Consider the following 23,367-nt stretch of genomic DNA (forward strand, 5'->3'; position numbering starts at 1 on the left):
TGCTCCCACAGTTGATTTTTTCACACCAAGCTGCTTGCCTATTGTAGATTCACTCTTCCCAGTCTGGTGCAGGTCTACAATACTTTTCCTGGTGTCCTTCGAAAGCTCTTTGGTCTTGGCCATGGCGGAGTTTGGAGTCTGACTGTTTGAGGCTGTGGACAGGTGTCTTTTATACAGATGATGAGTTCAAACAGGTGCCATTCATACAGGTAACGAGTGGGGGACAGAAAAGCTTCTTACAGAAGACGTTACAGGTCTGTGAGAGCCAGAGATTTTCCTTGTTTGAGGTGACCAAATACTTATTTTCCACCCTAATTTACGAATAAATTCTTTACAAATCCTACCATGTGGATTCATGGATTTTTTTTTCACATTCTGTCTCTCAGAGTTGAAGTGTACCTCTGGTGCAAATTAGTGACCTCTGTCATCATTTTAGGTGGGGGAACTTGCACAATCGGTGGCTGACTAACTACTTTTTTGCCCCACTGTAGATGCTTGCCCAGTATGTGATTCATAGGCATAGACATTTTGATGCAGCGGGTTCCTCTTTAGTGTCATTTTCTATGTGCAGGGCAGTCTGACAAACCAACACCAGTCCGTCAGAGTCTTTCAAATACTGCCCATTTGTCAAAAGTGTTGATGTTTAAGCAATACTCCCATAGTGTCCTTTTTCACTGGATCTTTGGAGCATTCATCACAACATTGAGACGGGGCTCACACCTACGTATGGATGCTCCTTAAAGACCTTGATTTCATATTCAAACAGGGTAGGAGTATTTTTTAACATGCAGGGTTAATATTGTAAAGCGACAACTTTGACTTCGTATAAGGGAAAAATATTAAATGTTTTTGAAACATGGCACAAAACACAAACCTTCCAAATTGTATTCTTTCTACTTTTAAATGTGGAAGAAATTGCTCTTAAAGGCCTCAGTTACACAGGTCTCGAGACCTGTTGGCAACCATCTGGCAGTCTCTGCTCTCTAAAATGTGTTTCCTGACCAGTTGCAAGTGTTTGCTGTGGATTACAAGGTGAAATTGAATGCAAAGAGCTCCTAGCAGATTGTTGCAGTCGCCTGTAGTTTGCCGGCAAACACTACTCGCCAAGCTGCAGTGAAAAGAAACAGAACGTTCACCTGTGCTATGCCACAGCTTTTACTTTGAAAGCAAATACACTCTGTTTCTGGCTGAAATCCCACTATTAAATTAAATTTAATTAAATTTCAATTTAATTGTATTCATATAGCGCCAAATTACAACAGCCTACATATTTGCTTATTAAGCACATATCCTGGTCAAAGACTTCAAGATTCCTCACAGTGTTACTAGAGGCCACGGTAAGTATCTGGTTAGACCCCACGTTTGCTAAGATTTTTAGGGGCAAGTACAATAATCCCAGTTTTATCTGCATTTACAGATACAACTACACTACAGCTTCGAGAGTAAACGAAGAGTATTTGCAGACAAGCTGGCTCTTCCATGCAAACTACAGGCAATTGCAGCAATCTGCTAGAGATTGAAGCCATCACAAGGAGGGTTTTGGTGCTACGCCCTTTTTACCTCTGGCAACCACACAACAACTGGTTGGGGAAAGCACATTTTTCCTCAATCATCAGGAGATATCAGGGTTTGGTTGCTATGTTACTGAGGCCTAAAAGAGGATCCTTTGTTATCCCATTGCTGTTGCATCAAGACTAGCATCAAAATGACATCTTGTGTATAGAACGGTATAATACATGTGGTAACCAAGGATGTGGCGATAATGCGCGAGTATATTTTAATCCATCCATTATGTTTTACTACACATAAGAATTTTTGTTCCCTAAACTAAGGAAAACAGCTAAAGAAACTTAAAAGTCAAAAAATAAAAAAGTAAAATTAAAATGTAGAAATATCACGCTCAGATAAGACTCAAACATCCCTTTTCTGGTTAGTCATGTGATGGTGCCATGTGACACCACACTTCCTAATGCAGACTCGGTTGTTGTGCTTCTTCAGTTGTCATAATAGTGTTCTGAAGCACTGCTGGTACTATGGAAAATGATGCTAAAGGGGACAGCTGGGATAGGCGCCAGCCACACTGTGACCCCGCATTGGATAAGTAAATGGACGGATGGATGGGTGGATGGACCCTGAGCAAGAGTCAGCATGTGATAGGAGTAAGAATGTGTCGTAAACAAATGTCTATTGGTGGGTTTTAAGATCTTGCGACGACAGATCTCGGGTTGGCACAGTGTGGAATTAAACTGGGAAAACATTTACTTTAACTTTGTGTGCCAACACTTGCGCTGAAAGCCAAGTGAGAGAAAGAGAAGCAAGCGAGCGAAGAAAAAATGCCACAACAGAGTGGCCAGAGCCTCGGAGAGACCTCATGGGCGAGAGCTGCACGTTCCATTTAGAAAAGGAAGGAGGAAAGAAGGCGCTGTTCACCAGCTATTAATAATCAATTTCAATTTCCTCTCAGATCTCATTTTTATTTTTTGAATATTAAATAATAGATATTCATTTTAGATGTGTTCCACACCACTGAATAAAGGTGTTTCCCTACAAAATCCAGTCAGACTGTAACTTTTCGCTCCCCGGCCTGCCGGCCTGCGTTCTCCTTGCCAATACTGGATGAGTCAAACTCAAAAAGAGTACAACTGTCTCAGATGAAAGTTTTAAGACTCAGCTGCTGTCATGGCAACACTAGTCCTACATGCAAATTGTAATAAGAGCATTCAAAAACAAGGAACATGCAGGTCAAATGCCTTGGGATCCTATTTTGTACCACATTTCATGCGCACCACCTGTTTTCTCAGTCTGCTAGGAGCTGAGAGTATCAATCCATTCCTGGAAATTAACACTTAAGAAATGAATTCAATATAATTCATTATTCCACGAATAAAGCGGAATATTAAATAAACGACTGACATGCTATCCAAGAAATATTTTATCATGGAAAAATACATGAACCTAAAGACAAGTTATTTTGTGCTAATTATGGAGGGTCGTGTCTGCTCTGTGTGTTTAATGAGCAGTAGTCACTGCAGCATCTCGTGGCTCTGCAGTTTAGTGACATGCACCCTGTGTCCTGAATCGTTGTCCTGATAATGGCATCTGACTATGGGCCTTAGCATTTACAGCTTATCTGCATTGTGATAAGATCCTAATTTGCATATTATTTAGGCAAAGGTTGCAGAACTGTCAACCAGCACAGTCACTGCCGAGTAAAAAGAACCAATGAGGGGCACTTTCAGTGGGCTTGTATGATGTGCTTTTTCACTGTGATGACACATAAAGGCAGCAAAAGGCTTATCTGTGGGCTGCCCTTAGCCTAAATAAATATATTAATGTTACTGATACAGTAATAAAGGTAAAGTCAATAACTACTAGTAGGTTACTGAAACTATTTTAGGGTCTGGCATCAAATTATACAACGATATTAAAGTCTACGCAGAATTAATCCTTATGTTTTAGATGACTGTCAGATTTTTAATAATAAATGTAAACCTCCTGTTCCACCAGATCCCAAAGGTGCTCTATTAGACTGAGATCAGGTGACTTTGGAGGAAATTTCAGTACAATAAACTCATTGTCACGTTCAAGAAACCAGTTTGATGATGTTCATGATGGCATGATGTGTTATCCAGCTGGAAACAGCCATCAGAAGACGGGTACACTGTGGCGATAAAGGGATGGACAGGGTCAGCAGCAATACTCGTGTAGACTGTGGCATTAAAACAATTCTCAATTTGCACTAAGGTGCTTAAAGTGTGCCAAGAAAATATCCCCCACACTATTACACCACCAGTAGCAGCCTGACCTATTGATTCAAGGCAGGATGGATCCAAGCTTTCATGTTGTTTACGCCAAAATCTGGCCCTACCATCTGAATGCTGCAGCAGAAATCAAGACTCATCAGACACGGTACATTTTTCCGGTCTTCTCTTGTCCAATTTTGGTGAGCATGCGCGAACTGTATCTGAGTTTCCTGTTCTTAGCTGATAGGAGTGGCATGTGGAGTGGTTTTCTGCTGCTGTAGCCCATCTGCTTCAAGGTTTGACATGTGCATTTATAGTTCCCCTTCTTTATACACATACTGCATGTAAATGTCTGTTCTTACTTAATGACACTGGAAAATGCTATTGCAGTTATTGCTTGGAAACAGGAACCATCAAGGGAGGATGTCTTAACCAATATGAATATAGAATAGCATAATGCTATCTTGAATAAAATGTATATGAGTATAATAAAAATAATTATTCACACTCAGACCAACTGTGAATAATTATTTAAGCCACTTAGCTCCGTTCACTCCAATTCATTGAGAGCTATCGAGTGTCCTCTAGGTGAACTGCAACTAATTTCGGTGCACTGGGACTAATAATAAGTGAACATGATCTCCATACATCAGATCTGGTGCTGAGCAGCTTTCTATTTCTTCACATAGTTGTTGCATTCTCTCAAAAAACATTTTCTTCTCAAGTTTACTATCAAGCCAGCCCTTCACCCAAAGAGTAAACAGCAGCTGCAGTGGAAAACAGAGGCAGGGAAACACAGCTCCCACTGTGTTTATGCATTTAGCTGTGACACAGGTGCTAAAAGGAAGCCTGAGTGTCTACTCAGTACATGAGGAGAACATGCAAATCCCAAACTACATAGTCTAATAACGTCCAAGCAGGTCATTATACAATACAACATACACGGCGTAAAGGGAAACAATAATATTTTTCATAGCCAAATTTTCAAATTATGAGGTCAAGTTATCCCTGCAAGGCTTCAAAGTACCCTAAATGCTCATTTTGCATCAAAAAGATCAACTTTTGGATCTTTATGATGCGATAGAGAGGTATCCTTGATATCGTCATTGTCAGGCTCAGAGTTCTGGCTGTATGCACAGCAGCTCCACCTGCCTGCTGTTCAAACCTTCTGTTTTAAAGGGGTGGCCATGCAAAGGAAATCTGCCTAAAGGAAGTGTGGCCTAAAAGGGAGATGAGGTAAAACGCTTGTTTTATATTGTGGATGAAATAAGGTGCTGAACAAGGATTCTTTTATTAATGGAAATAATGCAAAACTACACTATTAGAATTCAGGGGTAAAATAACGTAGCTGGAAATAGGTGTAATAGCTCCACTTTGAGATTATGGTTTATTATAATCAAGCCCCCAATGGGAAAATAACTACTTACCCCTTACATAAACAGGTGATTCAAACTTGTACAATGATTATGTAAATGCAGTTAACAGAAATAGGAGGAATAATAATCTCGGACATATTACACGATAGCTTGGATAATATCATTGTTTTCATCTGTAATAACGCTGACGTTTAATGTTATTTTTTATATATTATTACTATAGCGAACATGCAAAACTTTTCCTACAAAAGGTTTAAAAGGGGCTTGATGTGGTAGCAGTTACTGTGAGGCTGATCCTGTGTTGCAGGTGTTCACACTTCAGCAGGTAGCAGACCTGGGCGACAGATGGGGAAGATTGACAGTTTGGATTAGTGTGAAATAATCTCACTGATGTGTGCACATCTGGTGGCCCTAATGGTGTAAGCAGCAAAAACACATACATTAACAACACGATAAAAAATACATAGCATGGATATTTTCAAGTGATAAAAAAATAATTTTAATAAAAAATATTTGAAACAGCAGTGCACACAGGCCTAATGCAGTATTTTCACATTCTTCAGTTTGGAAAAGAAAACACGAATGCGATGTTTTGATGCAGGAACGAGAAGAGGCTCGAGTGGCACCTGCTTTATATGTATGACTGACGGGTCCTAAAACTATTGCTATATATCTCAAAAATTGCCTCTAAAGTTGTTGCACTTATTGACATTGCTTAAAGATTTCACTCCACACAGAGTGAAAGCATCACATCTGTGTCACAGGTGAGAGGAATAACCACTGATTACACTTTAAGCATTTCAGCACTTTGCTGTTTATTTCATCATAAAAAGCCAGAACGACAGACAGAACCTTAGAGGTTAACTTTCCCTTCATGAAAGGAGGGTGACTTATAAAAGTAGATATGCATTTTTTAAAGTCACATAGAGGGAGGGGGCTGTTTGTCACCTGTCACACTCAGTTGTGTGCCTAAAACTAATTAATGCAGCATATGTGCCTCATTTGAAGAGAACCCCAAAGGCAGGTTCAAGCCACTGAGTGCCAGCCTCTAATACAAATGCATCTATCTGTAACATACACACAAGCACTCGCAGTGAAGGTCTGTGAGCGACTTCGCTTGATCAAATAACACCACATTTCTTAAAAACAACATTACCTTATTATCTGTATTGTTAACGTTTCTTCCTCAGTGGATCAGCTACATAGTGTCCATTGCTTAAAATCACTACAGCGTCCTTCAGTCTTAACACTTAAGCAATTCTTACTTTTACTTACTTAGAGTTAAAAAACAAAATAAACAACAAGAAAAAGATGTTCACCTGGATTTTGATAACGACCAGAGATAAAATCCTCCACAGGTGAAGTGAAGTACATTAATCATCATATTAAGGTGTGATGTTCTGTCGGGAAAGTTATTTTGCCGTGTACCACACACCTAAACATTGTTGCAGACTGATCACGCCTCACCAGTCTGCAACGTCCCTTGAAGATCACGGTAAGGAGCCAAAGACACGTGCTCCTCATTCTACTTGAAGCCCAAAAGAAATGATCTGCTGCCAACTCCTGGTTTAAGGACACCCGCAGGGATCTCACAACCATGCCACTGTTTTGCCAGGTGATCTCAACCACTCTCCAAACAACCGCTGCAACCGCTCTCAGACAGAATGATGAAGGTTTGCAAATATCTGCCGTTTGATTTAAAATGCAGAGAGATTGCCAACATGTTGCAATCAGTCTGACTCACATTGCACCAATGAGAGCAACTCGCCTGCAATGTGCCTCTTTGCAATAGAGGACTTGATTCAACTGGTTTGTACCTATTCTCGATTTACTTGTGTAAGTCTGCACAGTCATGTGTGAACCACTGTTAAATGTATTACTTCACTGTGCGTGAAATAAAAGACTGTATACTACTTGTGCTGCTGCACTGGTTCTTTGCCATTCTGGTTCTTCTCAGACACTAATGTCAAAAGTAAGATGACATCCATTTATTAGTTTTCATACTACAAGTGCTCTTTAAAATACTGTAAGTTTGTTACCATTTCTGATAGAGACAAAACTCACAGTTCCATAAAGAGGAGACGATGAGCTTTAGTCAGTGTATCACAATAGCGCAAGGTCCTCACAAGGTCTGAGCTCAGACAGAAAGATTTTGCCACATGTGCTTCAGATTGCCTTGCCTAACCATTCTGGGCTAGAGAGACAACTCAGATGGTTCCTGGAGGACGGAAATTATTATTTAATTTTACAGTGAAAATTACAAAACTAAGTCCATTGAGCCTGTCTAAGTCTTGGTCAATAAATAGTTTAACTGTTTTTCCTATTCGAGCTCCTATGGAGTGAGAGTTAGGAGACAGCTTGTAAAGCCAGTTTGGAAATATGAATGTCTTTGGCATGTGGGAGGGAGTACCTGAGGAGAACCCACACTGGTACAGGTGCAAACTCAATCTAGAGAGATCCCAGCAGCACAGCTACGGTTACACTATACTTCTCAGGACAATCACATCTTGTTGACAGCACTTTGCCAGTTTCTTCTACATATACAGCCGTGATTTAAATACAGATAGACAATAATGTTGCAGTTCCACCAAAGGTCTTTCTCTTCCTATAACAGCTTGCATTTTGTGCAACACAACAGTCACGCTGAAATAGCTAAAACTATATCCTGTTTTAATGGCATTAAGTTGAGATGTGAAGCTTTAAGAGAGATCTTGTTAACATGACTTCTAAGCAGATATATGGAAGTTTTTCTCTGCCTGACATCAAAGATTGCATGTTTTCCAGAAGTCCATCTGTTCAGATCTGACTTTTAAAATAATTCTAATTACAAACCACATTATCAGTATCAGATCTTTTAAAAAAACATTTTTTTTTTTTTAGCAAAAACAATCATCAAACCAACGCTGTGCCAGTTAAAAACCTGCCACGGTGTCCCTTTCACCTACCAATATGTTAAGTAGTCAGTGATGTTGGCAGTGCCATCTGTGGCTTTGATAGTCAGTCAACCCAAGATCATCTGTGCGCGGCTGTCTGAGCTTTGCACCGACCTGTTCCTCATGTCAAAAGATTTGGAATTCTGCCAGAGTTTAATACACATGTCTGTCCAAATGATTTCCACGTTCACGACAAACGAACATACACGCGGCACACGTGGAGCCCGCGGATCAAACGCGCAGCAGACAGAAGCCGCTCTTTAAGGAAAAGAATTCCCACAGCTAGCTGCCGGATACTGTAGCGATCAAATTCTGAAGTCACAATCACTACATTTGTTGGACATCAGTACCCGAGTAATCTGGCACACCGTGTCCTTGTCATTTAATGAATGCCTTGTCTCTTTAATGACATTCAAATGTGACAGCTTAGTCCTTGGATTAAAGAGAAAAGTTCTCTGGTTCACCCGCTGCAATCCCACTGTGAGCAGAGTGGCCATTATACTGCTGTATTCCTCTCCACTATTAGGTCTCTGAGCGCAGCTCAATTATCCCACTACTCTCACATGCTTGCTGACAGCCGTGTTGGCAGGTGTGTCCTTTCCAGACGTGCTCACCTCTCCGGATTGGAAATTAGTGAGTGCACCTAGCCATCAGCAAAAGCAACTGACATCCTCCACCAGCATGCCCTTTCATTAAGAGTGAGGAGATGGAAGTGAGATGAGAAGAAGAAATGCTGCTGGAACATCTAACAGCAAAAAGCTGCCTCTGAACTGTCGGCAGCTTTTGTGCATTTCTAAGAAACAAACTGCACGCGCAGAGTTGATTTACCTCATGCAGGTTACATGATGAAAAGAAATCCTCCAGAAAGAAACGGACCGGTTTTTAAATGTGGCATCCATGGGTGCAATTCTGGAAAATATATTTAAATAAATCAATTACTTTGCTCACTTTGAGGGAAAAAGTGGCCATGAAGGAGATGAATAAACCTCTTTTCATTATACACCCTCAGAAATGTGAATGAACCGCGAATATAATCATGTATGATTGTGTTTGGACTCTAAAATATCCATCAAGTTTGCTTCAAACCCGACTGAACTCCGCTGTTGTTTATGGAGCCGTTTCTTTTGCTCGAACAGAATTTTGGTTGGAGCTTTGAAATTCTTTGTGCTGTCCTGCAAAATGAGTTGGTATCACTTTAGTCAAGTCTTTATATAACTCTTTTTATAGTTTTTGTTTCACATGAGCGGCTCCAACTCTGCGGGTCTCACGAGTGAAATGACTTCTTACCACAACAACTTCGCAGAGCCAGAAGTGCAGCCGAGTTTATCCACATGCATAATAAAGTCAGTCATTATGTCTGAGTTTTTCCAGTTCCTGGCTCTCTCATTTCTCAGCTAAAGCTTAATTTATAAGAACAAAACGTTTCAACACCCACTTCTCCAGTCCACTGGTAGCTCATCTCAAAGCCTCTTCTGTTCTCTGCTGCATGTTTAATTTGTTCCCTCCTGCACTCCACGCCTCCTCCCCTGTACCTAGCCCATTTTACAGGGAAATGGACAATCTTGGGAAGAGCCTTCCAGTTCAGCAGTGTCTCGGCTTCCTTTCTCTTTCAGTCACGAAAAGCGGGACATCGCCATGGCAACTGCATTTGAGAGGTTGTAAGGAGTGAGGCGGTCAGTGCGGACAGAGTCAGAGGCTGTTAGAAAGCAGGGTCTGACTTGGTGTTACAAACTACGCCTGGAAATATGAGCATGAATTATCACTTTTTTTTTTATCGTGTTACTAGGAGTCACCAAAATTCTTGATTTTGGAGGGAGCGCTTGAAGGGAGCAACAAGTGCGTTTCACTTGGCTTTCTGAAGTGATTTAGCGATGCAAAGAAAGTGATTTAGCAGTGTTGACAATATTTAACAAACCTGTAAATTTGAGCATGCTGTGTGAGTCATGCAGGCCAGGTTCAGCTTATTTGTCCAGATGAAGTTATTCTTAACAAAAGCTCAAGTTGCAGCTGTTAGGCTAAAGGCTACGCCGACCAGATGCCAAGAAACGAAATATAGGACTCTTAGGACTCTCAGTAGTAGCACGTAAGTCAAACTTACACCCGAAACACACATAAGCATGTTTGATGTTTAGCACGTGAAGGCAAAGAAAAAAAAACTTGAATTCCCTTGCTAACAGATTGGCAGATGTCTGTTTGATCACATGCTTCTTTATGTCACGTTCGTCCACGTGCGAAACTAAAAAAACATAACTGGTGGGGAAAAAAAGAATCACCTTCCATCGGCCTTCAAGAGTACAGTCGCTGCATTTCTTTTTCTTTGTGTTAGCTTCCATCACACTCTGCTTAAATCTGCATAGCCTGTGGCTCCGTGGTGACTCGTAATTTTCCCCGCTGGATGTAGCGGAAGCTGCAAAAGACTGTGACAGGTTAATCTGCACTTGACCCAAGATGATGGCCTTCTCTGCTTCTCTGGATACAAGCCAGACTTTCTAAAACGGTCTGTCCTGCACTATAACAATTTGAGAACCAATAAAAAGGTGCAACGCTGTCTCAACACGAGGGACAAGACATATTCGTCCTGTGAAGTCCTACATAAAGAGGGGCTAGTCCTGCTCAGACAGAGCATAGCCTACCTGGCCCTACAACCTGCCTATAAATGTACAAAACTATCCTTGCCTTTTCCACGCTTCGGTTTTTGTATGCACACCTGCAACACGGGGTGTGTTTATGGCAATAAAGCAATGTGTCACTCATTTTTATTACTGGGGTCATAGAGGGGAGGTTGAGTGATTTTTGATGACAGATGAAGCACAGAAATAAACAATGGCCAATAGGTACAGGTTGTGCAGTAGCTGCAGGCTCTGTGGACGCTCTAATTTCCTCCCTTTCTCGCAGTAACCTGGTGTCTCGTTTGCCAGCTGGATGCATTCACATAGCACTTCTCCACAAGTGTCTTACAATTCATCTCTCATTCACTCGCACGCAAACACACACACATGCAAACTATCAACAATGTGGAGCGTAAAAGACTAGTTCAACCTTTCATATATCCGTTTAGTGAAAAATATGAATGATATTCAACATTGTAAATGCAGCTGAATGGGGCTTAATTATATCAAGCTTATCCAATTTTTCTTTCCTTTTTTTTTTTTCAAAAGATGAAGCTGAGTTTACAGCTGCATCAGGCCTTGGTGAAATTTATCTTTTGATAAGTAAAGAGAAGAAAATTATGCAACAGCTAGACTACATTTGGCTGTTATTTCATTTCAATTTTATTATTTATAGCCTACTGTAACGCTGTCTCCTGGAGATTCATCGTCGCTGTTATTATCTGCATTTGCTGACTCATCAGTTTCTATAGTCACTGAAATTCACGTCATTTTAAAGCGAATCACTGTTTTCCGACGTGCATTAAAAATACATTGGACACCCACATGGGTGGTTAGCTAGCTAGCATTAATTAGCAAATTAAATCGGTCAGAGTTTTGAACTGTTGAAGAGTTGTAAGGTAGAAAAAACACAAGCAAGCAGAGGGTTTAATTTGGGATTTTGCAGAGGCACAAAAAATGTGATCCTCAGGAGCATTCATCTGAACAAGACTAATATGGATACAACAAATACCTCCAGCTAAATGCTGAACTGGGCTAGTCTCATTGCAAAACACACAATGTCCTCGGTTTCACCTGGTTTTACCTTTAAAAACGAAAAAAATTATAATTTGACATATAACTTTTGTGTCTCTATATTTAGTATATACCAGCTTGAGGGGATCCTCAGACTCTTTCGCTCTGTTCACCAGCTAGCTGCTACAGTGTATTTTTAGAGCTTTTTTCCTTAAAAAAAAAAACAAAAGAAACACTCTGCCTGCTGCTGCAGTGGGCAAGAGTGCTGAGAGTGAACCAAAAACAGTTACAGTTGCAGGTGTGACAGCTAAACAATGAACTGAAAGCTCTGCAAAGATGAGGGGAGCATTTTCAGGTGCTGTAAGCACCGCACAGCAGAATTGATGGTAAGCTTAAAGTTCTTTGGGAGATACAGAAGTAATGCTCAGCAGCAGCAACAGAAAACTTTTGTCATGCAATATGAATGCTACTAGTACATACCGGGCTTCCAATTTTAAATGGAGAGCCCCTGAGATATCTTCAAGGCATAAAAATACAGAGTCGGTTCAATTAAATTTTAAACAGTTTATTTATACAGTGCCAATTCAGATGCCTTCAAATGCCTAAAGTCACTTTAGGAAAGATAACCCTTGAGAACTCTGACAATCAGATAATCTCCTTCAAGCAGCACTTGGTGACTGGGGGAAAGAAGAACCCTGTTTTAACAGGAAGAGGAGGGAGTGAAGAACAAATGCTCATATCTAGCTCTAAATGTAAGCTTTATCAAAAAGGAAAATTTTAAACCTAATCTTAGAACTACAGAGGGTATCTTTCTCCTAAACTGGGAGCCGGTTCCACAGTGAAGAAGCCTTCTGTTCCGTCTTTGGAAACTCTGAGAACCTGCAGTCTGCGAGTGAATTTCTCTGGTCCAATAATAGCTGGGTTTTTTGCTCATTCCAGACCTTTATGCTAGAAGAATGATTTTAAATTCAATTCTAGATTTGACAAAAAGCCAATATGGGTGAAATATGATCGCTCTGTCTAGTGCCCGTTAGCACTCTTGTGGCATACTGGATCAGCCGAAGGCGTAAAGCGTGCCTCGCCACTTGGCTGCCATCTTGAAATGGCCCTTGCCATGTTTTTGGGCAATTATTTTGAAGCATTACCTAAATAAAGTTTCATTTTAACGGTCGCCTGGAGATAAAAACTAGAGAATCAGCAGTGAAATCTAATTTAAAAACAAGTGATTAAACTTTAGGGGCGGCACAGTGATGGTCTCACAGCTTGGGCTAGGTTAGTTAGCATGTTCTCCTTGTGCCTGTGTGGGTTCTCTCTGAGTGGGTTTATCCCACTGTCCACAGACATACAGTACATGTTAGGGATCACTGGTGTTTCTAAAGTGGCCTTAGGTGTAAATGTGAGCATAAACTGTTGTTTATCCCTCTCACCCTCCCCATGACCCTGAGTTTGAGAGCTGTTTCTAGGACTTCACTTGTCTGGACAGAGACCTCAGCCCACTCAGTCCTCTCGCCTTTGCATGCAACAGCAGTGGTGGCATCTCCTTGGTACATTTATATATATACATATATTTCACTTGCTGAAAAATATACTTAAAAACTTAACTTACATTAAAAAAAAGATTTTCGAGGTTAGGCAGGAATCCATGCAGATCATTTACAGGGTGGTTTCTTTTATTTCAGGCTTGTGAGAAGGAATAAATATTGGAGGAAACTTTTGACCTCTGCTTAAACTTAAAATTCATACACATTGATAATTTTAGACTCCTCTGTTCATTTATTTTAAATCAGAAAAATGACTAAATTGAAGCTGCTGAAGTGATTTTTAATGCTTAATGTAAAACTACCAGTAAACAAATCTTATATTAATGATGCACTACTGCAGTTAATTGCAAACATCTAAAAACTGACTGCGGTCTCGGATGAACATCTGGGGCAACCATTCAAAAACTCATAAATGTTAAAAACACATCTTTGAAAAAGGAGGACAAAGCATCTGTGGTCTCTTCAACACAAGTGTTCAGCATCATACAGAGGAAGCAGACCTCACTGCTGCTGAGAGAGGACACCAACGAGTCGGGAGGCTCTTCATCTTCCCCCAATCCCACCTGGAAAAATCTGACTACATCATGGTCACATTAGACAACATTTTACAAAAATATGTGAGATATCGCGATTAATGCAGAATGTTAAGCAATTATAGACCTTGATGTCAATGACTATGCATTCAGATGTGGCGAAATCCGACAGTCGGCCTACTTTTCACTAATTAAATCCATAACTGAAACATAAAAGAGCACCAGCTCTGATATAGATTAGCCTCTGCTTCCTTTGGGGTGTGCAATACATCAAAATAACAAACGATAGTAATTAAATTCGTCAAGTTCTCCCAGAAACGTTTAGAATTACAGCTAAAGGTGAAATTCCTTTTTTTCCCCCTGTATGTTGTAGGTTGTTACTTGGCACAAACCAATACAGGAAATCTGGTCATAACTCCCTTTGGGATATAAAGTTTGGATTAGTTCAACACAGAGTTCTGACCTTTCGACCCCTGACCCAACACTCATGAAAATTAAATCAATATTTTCCTGAAAACCTCCTGTCTGACAGCTGCTGGATTATCGACCACTGCAGGCAAGAACGGATCTTTGAATGCCTCATCCAATATGGCTGCCTTTATGTAAGAAATCCCCTTCTTAATTTGAATACAGTTACTATAATATTCATACTGATACCGCTGCACTGATTCAACTTAACACTTCTTACAGTGAAAAACTCTTGAACCACAATTCATTCCATCATATAAGGAAACAGACTTTCTTGTCATTGTTTAGAAATGGTCTTGCGTGTTTAATCTCCAAGCTTCTGGAGGTCTTTCATTGAACATTGGCTGCTTCTTCACTTTTCAGTCCAGTCCTTGTAACAAGGCATTTTAACAGGAATGTTGTTCTTGTTTTTTAAGGCATTTAACATAATCATTCATGCAGAAGACTAGCACCGCACTCAAGGAATTAACTTGTTTAGTCTTTAAACACAACAGATAACTCAGCAAAGAGCCAGTTTAACTTGTCTCTTTAAACAATTTCAAACTTTGAGCCTAAAATAACAAAAACACATTTTCTAGCGCTGTCAGCGTTAATCTTGTTAAAATGACATTAACGCCATAACCGCATTAAATCTCCGTTAGCGAGTTATCGCGGATCGCCCCGTGCGTGGGGCTGCACAGTGTCAGCGCGGTTAGCTCGTTAAAGCGTTAGGGCCGTGCATCCCCACGCACGGGGCGATCTGCGCTAACTCGCTAACAAAATTTGCTGCCTTAATGCGGTTAACGTCATTTTAGCAAGATTAACGCTGACAGCATTAATTTGTTTGCATTCTTTTGTAGAATCTATGCAAAAGGCCAAAGACAACAGAGTTTGGCAGGCATAAATCAGCACCAACAAGTTGATTCCCAAATAATTATTAGCTGAAATATTGTCATAATCCCAGCATGGCGTGCAGTGTGTCGTTAAACAAAATCTGAGGAAACTTGACAAGCTATCTACTGCAGACAAACAGCATCTGAAAGTTATTCCCTTTAAAAATAGGGAATACATCAAAGAAAGACCTGACACAGGATGTAAGAGATGCATCTGGCTCTTCAGCTGATCCATCTCCGTTTCACTGAAGCCATCAGAAAATGTCTCAGTGGAAGGGAGCCTGTCAAGAAGCCATTCTTAGGGGAAAAAAAACAGGCAGAAAAGGCTGAGGGATGCCAGTTTACAGAAGACATGGAGTGAAAATCAGTGGCATTGGAGTGATGAACCCAAATTGGAAATTTCTGGTTCAAACTGACATTACATATGGAAGTGGTCAGGAGAGAGGTTAGAGATGGCTGTGAGTGTCTACAGCCATCTGGGAAACACGGTGGAGGCTCTGTCATAGTCTGGTGGAGGAGATCTTGTCAAAACTGATGGAATTGTGAATGCATAAAAGTACCGTCAGATTTTGATACACTGTGCAACACCATCTGGAAAGTGTCTCAGCGGGAGCCACGTCTTTTTTCTGCCGGACAATGATCCCAAACAAAGAAGACTGGAAAACTATTCCTGGTGGTCATACCAAATATTGACTTTCATGCTTGTGTAAAGAAATAAGCAGTGAGTCAAGACTTTTGCACAGTACCGTATGTGTTTCATACAAATATGCTGTTGCAAACAGAAAAGAAATGTTGGTTTGACAACATTTTAACAGCTGTTTGTCTTATTGACTCATTTTCAGTTTGACTGAAACCATCATAAAATTATTCAACAAACTTAATTACCATAAACAGGTCAGCAGAGGCCTGCTGCTCTTTTTTTTGTTCTTCAGCCCTCTAAGATGGTCATTAGAAGTCTGTGAAGTGCGATTCAAATTTCTGCAAAACGAACACATGCTTAACAGAAAGCTCGTGATAACGCCTTCATGAATTTGGTCCCACAAATTATCAAACTGGAGCCACAAAATTATGAAAAAAGGCTGCAAATTAGGTGAAATTGGAAAATGATGTGTATCATCTTCATTCAAGTAAATGAAAACAACTAAATTAGGTCTATTTTTGCCCCAACACACAGCATCATCTAATGCTGCAGATATAATCAGCCCTGGCCTCAGTGTGGGTGATATTCCTCTGTGGCACCTTCAGGGAAACACTGTAATTGGTTAGTTGGTGAAACCATTTTGCAAGTGCAGCTGAAGTAAGAAGAATTAGAAGGGTTTTTATATATATTTGACAGCATAACTGCAATTAAAGTAAAATGCAGCCTGACTGGTACCTGCTTCAGTATGGCCAACATAAACCTGACACACAGCACAAAGCTGACATTTCCAGGCTGGGCAGCCTGGCACAATAATGTCTGTTGTGTAACAGTAAAAGCAGGCATGCTGCAAAGACAAATATACAAGTTTAAAAAAAAAAGAGAGAGCAAGAGAGACATAAGGAGGAAAGTAGAGATACCAACCATGAGCTGCAGGTTCAGTGCTGGGCGCAGTGTCTGAGCACACAAGGAGAGGACATGGCAGTTGTGGAGGGAGGTGTGGAACAGGAGGAACAGCATGCAAATAAAGAAGAATTGGGGTGGGGGAGGCAGGGAGGGAGCAGGGCAGGGGGAGAAAACAAATGACACCCATAAGCAAGCATTCAGAAGACCAGAACATGACAAAAGACATAAGACTTAAGGGAAATCAAAGGGAACCAAAGGCAGTGCAGAGATAAACACGGGCTTGCATTCACACACAAAAATACACTTTGCACTGCACACACTGGACATTCGACTCAGAGGGGAGTGTGGCTACTGCTCGAGGAGATATGGAAGAGACTATTATCGTGTGCTGTTGGCAGCTTTGGTGTGCAGAAATGAAAGACTATCGAGGGGAAATAATTGTGCAGCCGTCTTGATGTATCAGTTTGTGACTTGGAAAACATTTCACCAGCACTTTATGAAGGCAATGTTTCATATGGCAAATAGTTAAGTAAAGCAGAAACAAAGTAACAGAATTCATTGCTGAAATAACTCTGCATTGAATGAGATACAGCAGCCAAATTATCACCAGCCAACTCTTATCACTTTAGGCTTTTTCAACACCAGGTTTTAAATTTAAATGCACTTTCCTGTAGTTGGTATTCGAGAGAGTGGCGACCTTACATTTTAGCTCCACTACTAGTAAATCCAGCTAAAAGGATCTTGACCGGGACTGTGTAAAACTTGGACTGATGAGTGTCAGCTTGCAGTTTTTTTCTTCTTTTTGTGGAAAACGCTACATAAATTATCAGCTGCTGCACATCCTTGAGTCTGCCGTCAGAGGATTTCAGATGCTGTTAGATAAACTGACAAGTGCTGTCTCAATAGATGTTACACCTGCCCTGCTGTGCAGCGTTTGCTATCAAGCATGACTACTTCACCATTTTGGTCAGCAGCACTGTAGCTCGAGAGGAAAAAACGTTATCAAATTTGAACATTATCTGCATTATCCAACTTCGAAAAATGTGGTGGCATCATGGTAACTAATAGAATTTCACAGGAAAATTATATTTACAGTGTATATTATGCGTAGCTCTTGGTTAAGTAAATACAGACATTTCACATGGCTTATTAAGTTTAGTTGATAGCTGGAGATTTATAATATTTCAATGACTTAAGCCATTTGAGATCCATCAACTCAGTGCATTTAGCAACGCTGGCTGCTTTGATTAGGTTGCTTTTACATTAGACCAATGTGTAAAACAGAGACAAATCACAGCCAAAGCTGGTGTAGCTTCAGTGCACACAGCAGACTGCTACACCCCACTGTATAATTGGTGAGACGAAAACAAACAGTTCACTCTCATTTAAACTACCAGTTACATGTCTTTAACTATGTCAACTGCAGTGTGTTTTAAAAGGTTCAGTGTGTTACATTTGAGAAGATTTGTAGTCTTACTCGTATATTATTTTTGGGTTTTGATTTCAGAACGTACCCCTAACCTCTTCTCTATGTCTAACATACTACTGTACATGTGGACCATTTGTAGAGAGCGTCCTGAGACACTGGCCGTTTATAATAATCAATGAAATTATGTGCATTCTGTGTCTCACTTCGACTATAGAGGTCCGTCGCAGGTGTAGCCAATCAAAAGATAAGTTCTACTCCGTATCCGCTCTGCGAATGATCCGCATATGAAGTGCTCGTGTGGTGGAAGTAACCCTACAATAAAGTTTAGGCCCTCCTTGACTATGAAAAGCCGATTATTCTGAAGCAGGACAGTTTTGTTCCCGTGTGTCACTTCCAATTCCTTGGTCTTTTCTCTCTGCAGGGACATGTGACAGGGCCTGTAAGGCGTTGATGCAGATAGATGTTATTGCAAGTTAGAGATTTGTGCTCGGTGCTAATGTGCAGGGAACAATAGACCAATGCCACACCTCACCTCTGCTGCCAGAAGCTATGATACAGGGAGCAATTTCACAAGGTGAGTCCGTCTTAGAGTTACTGAAGTCTAAAAGGATCCGTTCTCCTTGAGTAGTTGAGACATGTCAGTGCTAAATAACGCCCTGGGCCAGGGATTAGACTGACAATGCATATTTGGTGAAGTTACAGCCCTTAGTATGAGCCACAGAAGTGACCAAAATAGTGCTTTTTTGCAGTTGGATGCTGTATATAGAGAAATTCTTTGAGCCAGATTAGTAAGGTAGACTGTTAAATGTGGACGTGCATTACCCAGCTATCTCATTTTGTGCCGCAAACAAACAAACGAAAGCGTAAAATCCCCACACAATAAACTTGCTTGATCCTGATTACAGAATCCTGTCATACCAAAAGGATGCTGTATTAGTTCTGAAGTGACAATTAGGTTTACACTGTTATATGTTGACAGAATGACACTGCTTTCCACAGGAATTAGGAGGTATAAAACAATACCCTGGCATAAATATGACAAGCAGGATCCTATTTCACTAATTGTGAGTGTTTGGGCAGTGGTATTTACAGTTGCACAATAGTTATTTTGATGTTGTCTGAGTTCCAAAAGGATTGTTGACAAGTATTAGCAGACCTTAGAAAAGTCTTTCACGAAGCAAGTCGTGCTACTTGGCAGTTTTTTCAGGCTAACAAGGCCAAGCTCCTATCTGGATAATGGAAAGAGACAAGTACACGATCAGCAGTCACATTTGATCAAATTTGTTTTAAAAGTGGTGGCTGTGCTCAAAAATGAATTTGAAAATCTTTTCTGAATTGCAGTCACCACATTGCGTCTGTATTTACGGCTCAGTCAGGAGTGTCTGCATTATCAGCAACAGCGTCTGTTCGTCTCGCCAGAGCAGTGAACAAATATCATGCTTATCACATTATGTATAGTGTTGTAGGGGCAAAAAACCCCTGTAAACTTACACATTATACGCTCTGATATTTATGGTGTTTGAGTCACATTCACATGGAGATAGGTAAAAGTTTAAATAGCTTAGTGTGTGTAAGTATTATTGCAGGGTGGTTTTTTTTTTTTTGGTTTTTTTTATAAAAATGCAGTGCAAATCTCTCTGGAAATGCTGGCATCTCAAAATAGGCACGAAGAAGGTCTGAAAAATGCTCATTTTAGGTAAAATGTCATACAGGTAGACAGCTGCAAAAATCTCTGGTAGTGGAAAATGTTGGCAATCTTAAGACATGGTTATTTTCAGGGACCAGTGAGTTTATTTTATTTAGCAAAAACAGGCGGCTGAGAAGCAGAGGACATAAGCTGATTCAAACTTTTTCCAGAATCAGTCTGTTGTTGGTAAAGACTCAGGTTTAAATGCCTGATGCCTCGTACTCTGATCATCTACGGTGGCTTCTGGAACACCTTTTTAGACTCTGGTAAGTGTCACAGAAGCATTTTTGCTGACTGTTGTTGGAGAAATTCAAAATCCAAATCCAGGCTCTGACACGGAGAAGAAAGACAGCATAAATGAACCTACATATTTACTATGATAGTGAGTGAAGATGCATGTCTCCTAACAGCTGACTGTTGCATTCTTCCATCCAGCAACACATTTGACTCAAGTGTCTCCCAGTTTGTCTCTTTTAAAGCCAACAGAGAGGACAGATTTGTCCTTAGGATCTTTTAAATGGCATATCTCAGCCTTACAGCGTCTCTCTCACAGCAGTCTATTTGGTAAATGTTCTACATGGCTGCAGCCCCCAGAAGCAGGGAGTAATTTTCTATTTAAGGTTTCTGTATTTATGGTGGTGACTACACCTGTTATGAACAGTTTCTTAACAATAAAACCAAATCAAATGTCACACTACGCTGACTTTTCATTTCTTTAAAAAAATGTTTATGAGGACCAGAAGGTGGAGGCAGGTCTGCTGTACTATTATCTGCCTTATATTTTCCTAAAACAGAAAGAAACAAGGAGTTGTAGAATATGATCCCATTTTTTTAATTGACTGGTGACATTTCATGAGTCTATGAGAGAGCACAGGGGGGAAAAGTATTTGTATAGTAGGAGGAAATAGGGAAATGACTGGCTCGACTATTTTCATTTTATACATTCCAGTATAATAGCAACAGCAGCAGATCAGAGCACATCTTATGAAGGGTTAGATCAAAAGATGATAATAGCCTCTTTTCAAAACATCTCTGCCACCGGAGAAGAGATTTATGCACTGGTGTTCACTGGCATCCAAATGTAAAATGAAGCCTGTGTCGCTGCAAGCCTCAGTCAACAGAAAGGCAGCCTGACCTGCTAACCCTCATTACACTGTGGGTGGTAACCATGTGGGACCATTCAGTATGTCTGCTGCAGAGTGATTGCCTGTACATTTTTGAACAGCCTCTCTTTCCAGCAGCCCTCTTTCACCATCTCTAGCTTCAGGTCAACTGAGACATCGGCACTGTCCTCGCTGACATTCAGAGACATGGTGAGGACATGGCTTCATGACTAGTTGTCATGATTCCCACAAGCCCTTTGGTGACTTACTGTGACACAAAATCCAGCTCAACATGCAGAGATAACTGCGTGCCAATCATAATTATATTGGTAGAAATGCATTAGGGGGAACCCTGCAGTACAGAAAAATGCCAACATGCTGCTGGGTGTCCCCGCTGGCTGTTAGATTACTTTTTTGTTGGATCCACTGACCTGGCTTCTCTACTCTGGCTTTAGTTTGTGATTTCCTATATTTCCCAGACTTTTCCGTCCCCCGTGGAGCGCTGCTGATAGAGAAACTTGTATCTCTTTCTTTTCAACAAAAGATTTTGCTCTGTAATAACAGTTGAATGCTGGAGAACAACGGAAAATCCAGGAGGAAATTCTTTTCAAAGTCAGTTTGAGGTGCAATCGTATTATAGTGATCTTTATTATTTATTTTTTTAAGTTTCTGGTCACTTGTTTTTTTTTCTTCTTGGAACAGACACAAATTTAACCCAGTAGTGAAAGTGCATTACAATAAATGTTTTTAGGGATAAACCTTTCTCACTCACTATGTGTTAACAGACCTCTCTGCATTGAATCACACTTGTTATTGATCTCTGTCTCTCTTCCACAGCATGTCTTTATTCTGTCTTCCTTCTCTCACCCCAACCGGTCGCAGCAGATGGCCCCGCCCCTCCCCGAGCCTGGTTCTGCCGGAGGTTTCTTCCTGTTAAAAGCGAGTTTTTCCTTCCCACTGTCACCAAAGTGCTTGCTCATAGGGGGTCATATGATTGTTAGTTTTTTCTCTCTCTATGTATTATTGTAGTATTATTGAATTCTAGCATGATATGGGCTATGCAGACAGTAAGTAGTTTGCAGGTCTGAAAAGTGAGGCTAATGTTCGAATGTCTTAAACCTGCTTTTTATTTGAAATGGCAACTGGGGGCATTGTCTGTAGTTTGAACCACGACTTCCTGTCCTTTAGTCTCTGGTAAATGCCAGTCTGATCTGTCCTCAGTAAAGGCTTCTCATGAGTTTATGGGATCAATATTTAGGTAAAAACCAGTTCATTTACCATTTAAGTTTAGTCTCGCTGCAGTGGCTTATCCTCCGTTCTCCATTACCCTCTTCCGTCACACTAACCCTCCTTCACTTCATCCATGAATCTTCTCTAAGTAAGTTTACTTTGTAAATTATGGTCATTCCAAGTTTTACAAAGCATGATGATTCAGGATACGCTCTATGGCTAAAAACGAGTGATTGACAGGCCATTCAGTTAGATCTGCCCCTCTCTTTACATCTCGTTTCACATACCTATGTCCATGCACTGTATGTCATAGCACGGCTATAGGTTCTGGATTAAAAAACCCAGGTGCTTCGATCTAATACTGTTAGACAAAAACCACTAATTCAGTAATAGAAATACAGGATTTATTGACATAATTCGTGCATTTATTTTAGGAGCTGCAATATGAAAGGCTGCAAAACTGTTTGCTGGTGATACTTTTCAGATATTGTGGCAACCTGATTACCTCCTGGCCCTGCTTTACAACCTTCATCTCCTTGTGGTCACTATAAAATGCAGTAATACCTCTAAAAGACAATATACTCTCGCATTAAGAAGCCATGTTGGGCTCCTGACTGCTGTTTTCAATGATACTGAGCACTATAATTCCACTGAGGCGCTCTAATATCACATGACGTCAATTATTGTGTTGCTATTGACCTTAATCAAATTAGTTATAGCTGGCTGGCTCCAATTTGAAAATGGATAGGAACTCAAACTGAACAAAGTGGTAACAATACCACACATTAGTATGTGACAGTGCATTACTATGTAAGGATGTGTTAGTGGTTAGGATAGATGGTGGCACATCTAAATTCATAAAATTTCTAAGTCACTTCACCAGATGGTGTTTATGTATTTTAAGGCCCTGACAAATGTAATGAATGTTTGTTTCCTTTCCCTCCCCGTGCCGGTGTTGTTGTATGTTCTGTTTATAGTGTGGGTTAAATGAATTGGTTGTCAGCACCGTTTACGGTCTTTCATCAATTAAAAATAATGCTACCCTGCCGCCTGATTGTTTTATTTGCAGTAGGTACACATTTATTATGCATATTTCTCATTCCTGGCTTAGGAACAATTATTCATTTGTCGCTGTATCGAATTAGGCAAAGATTAGCCGTAGTTTGTTGATGGGAGACATCATAATGTTGAATAAAGCAGCACATTTGTGGTTTTAAGGTCAGTTTTCATCTCTCTTGGCCGTGACTATTATTATGAACCTAATGCACCCGAGGAAAGTGTGAAAG

At 40.5% G+C, this 23,367-nt stretch overlaps 1 protein-coding gene across 7 annotated transcripts in view; it reads right to left on the minus strand.

Moving 5' to 3' along the window:
* cadm1a (cell adhesion molecule 1a) overlaps positions 1-23,367 on the minus strand; it is a 467,380-nt gene that overhangs the window by 25,320 nt on the left and 418,693 nt on the right. For 5 of the 7 annotated variants that reach the window (XM_042218278.1, XM_042218280.1, XM_005916081.3 and 2 more), the window contains one exon: positions 16,651-16,683. The exons of the other annotated variants lie outside the window; for them this stretch is intronic. In XM_042218278.1, coding sequence (XP_042074212.1) covers positions 16,651-16,683 — 33 coding nt within the window. The remainder of the gene's footprint in view (positions 1-16,650; positions 16,684-23,367) is intronic. 7 annotated transcript variants of the gene reach the window in all.

The sequence above is a fragment of the Haplochromis burtoni genome, unplaced genomic scaffold (genome assembly GCF_018398535.1).
Source record: "Haplochromis burtoni strain Fernald_Lab_line unplaced genomic scaffold, NCSU_Asbu1 Contig_17, whole genome shotgun sequence".
Lineage (NCBI taxonomy): Eukaryota > Metazoa > Chordata > Actinopteri > Cichliformes > Cichlidae > Haplochromis > Haplochromis burtoni.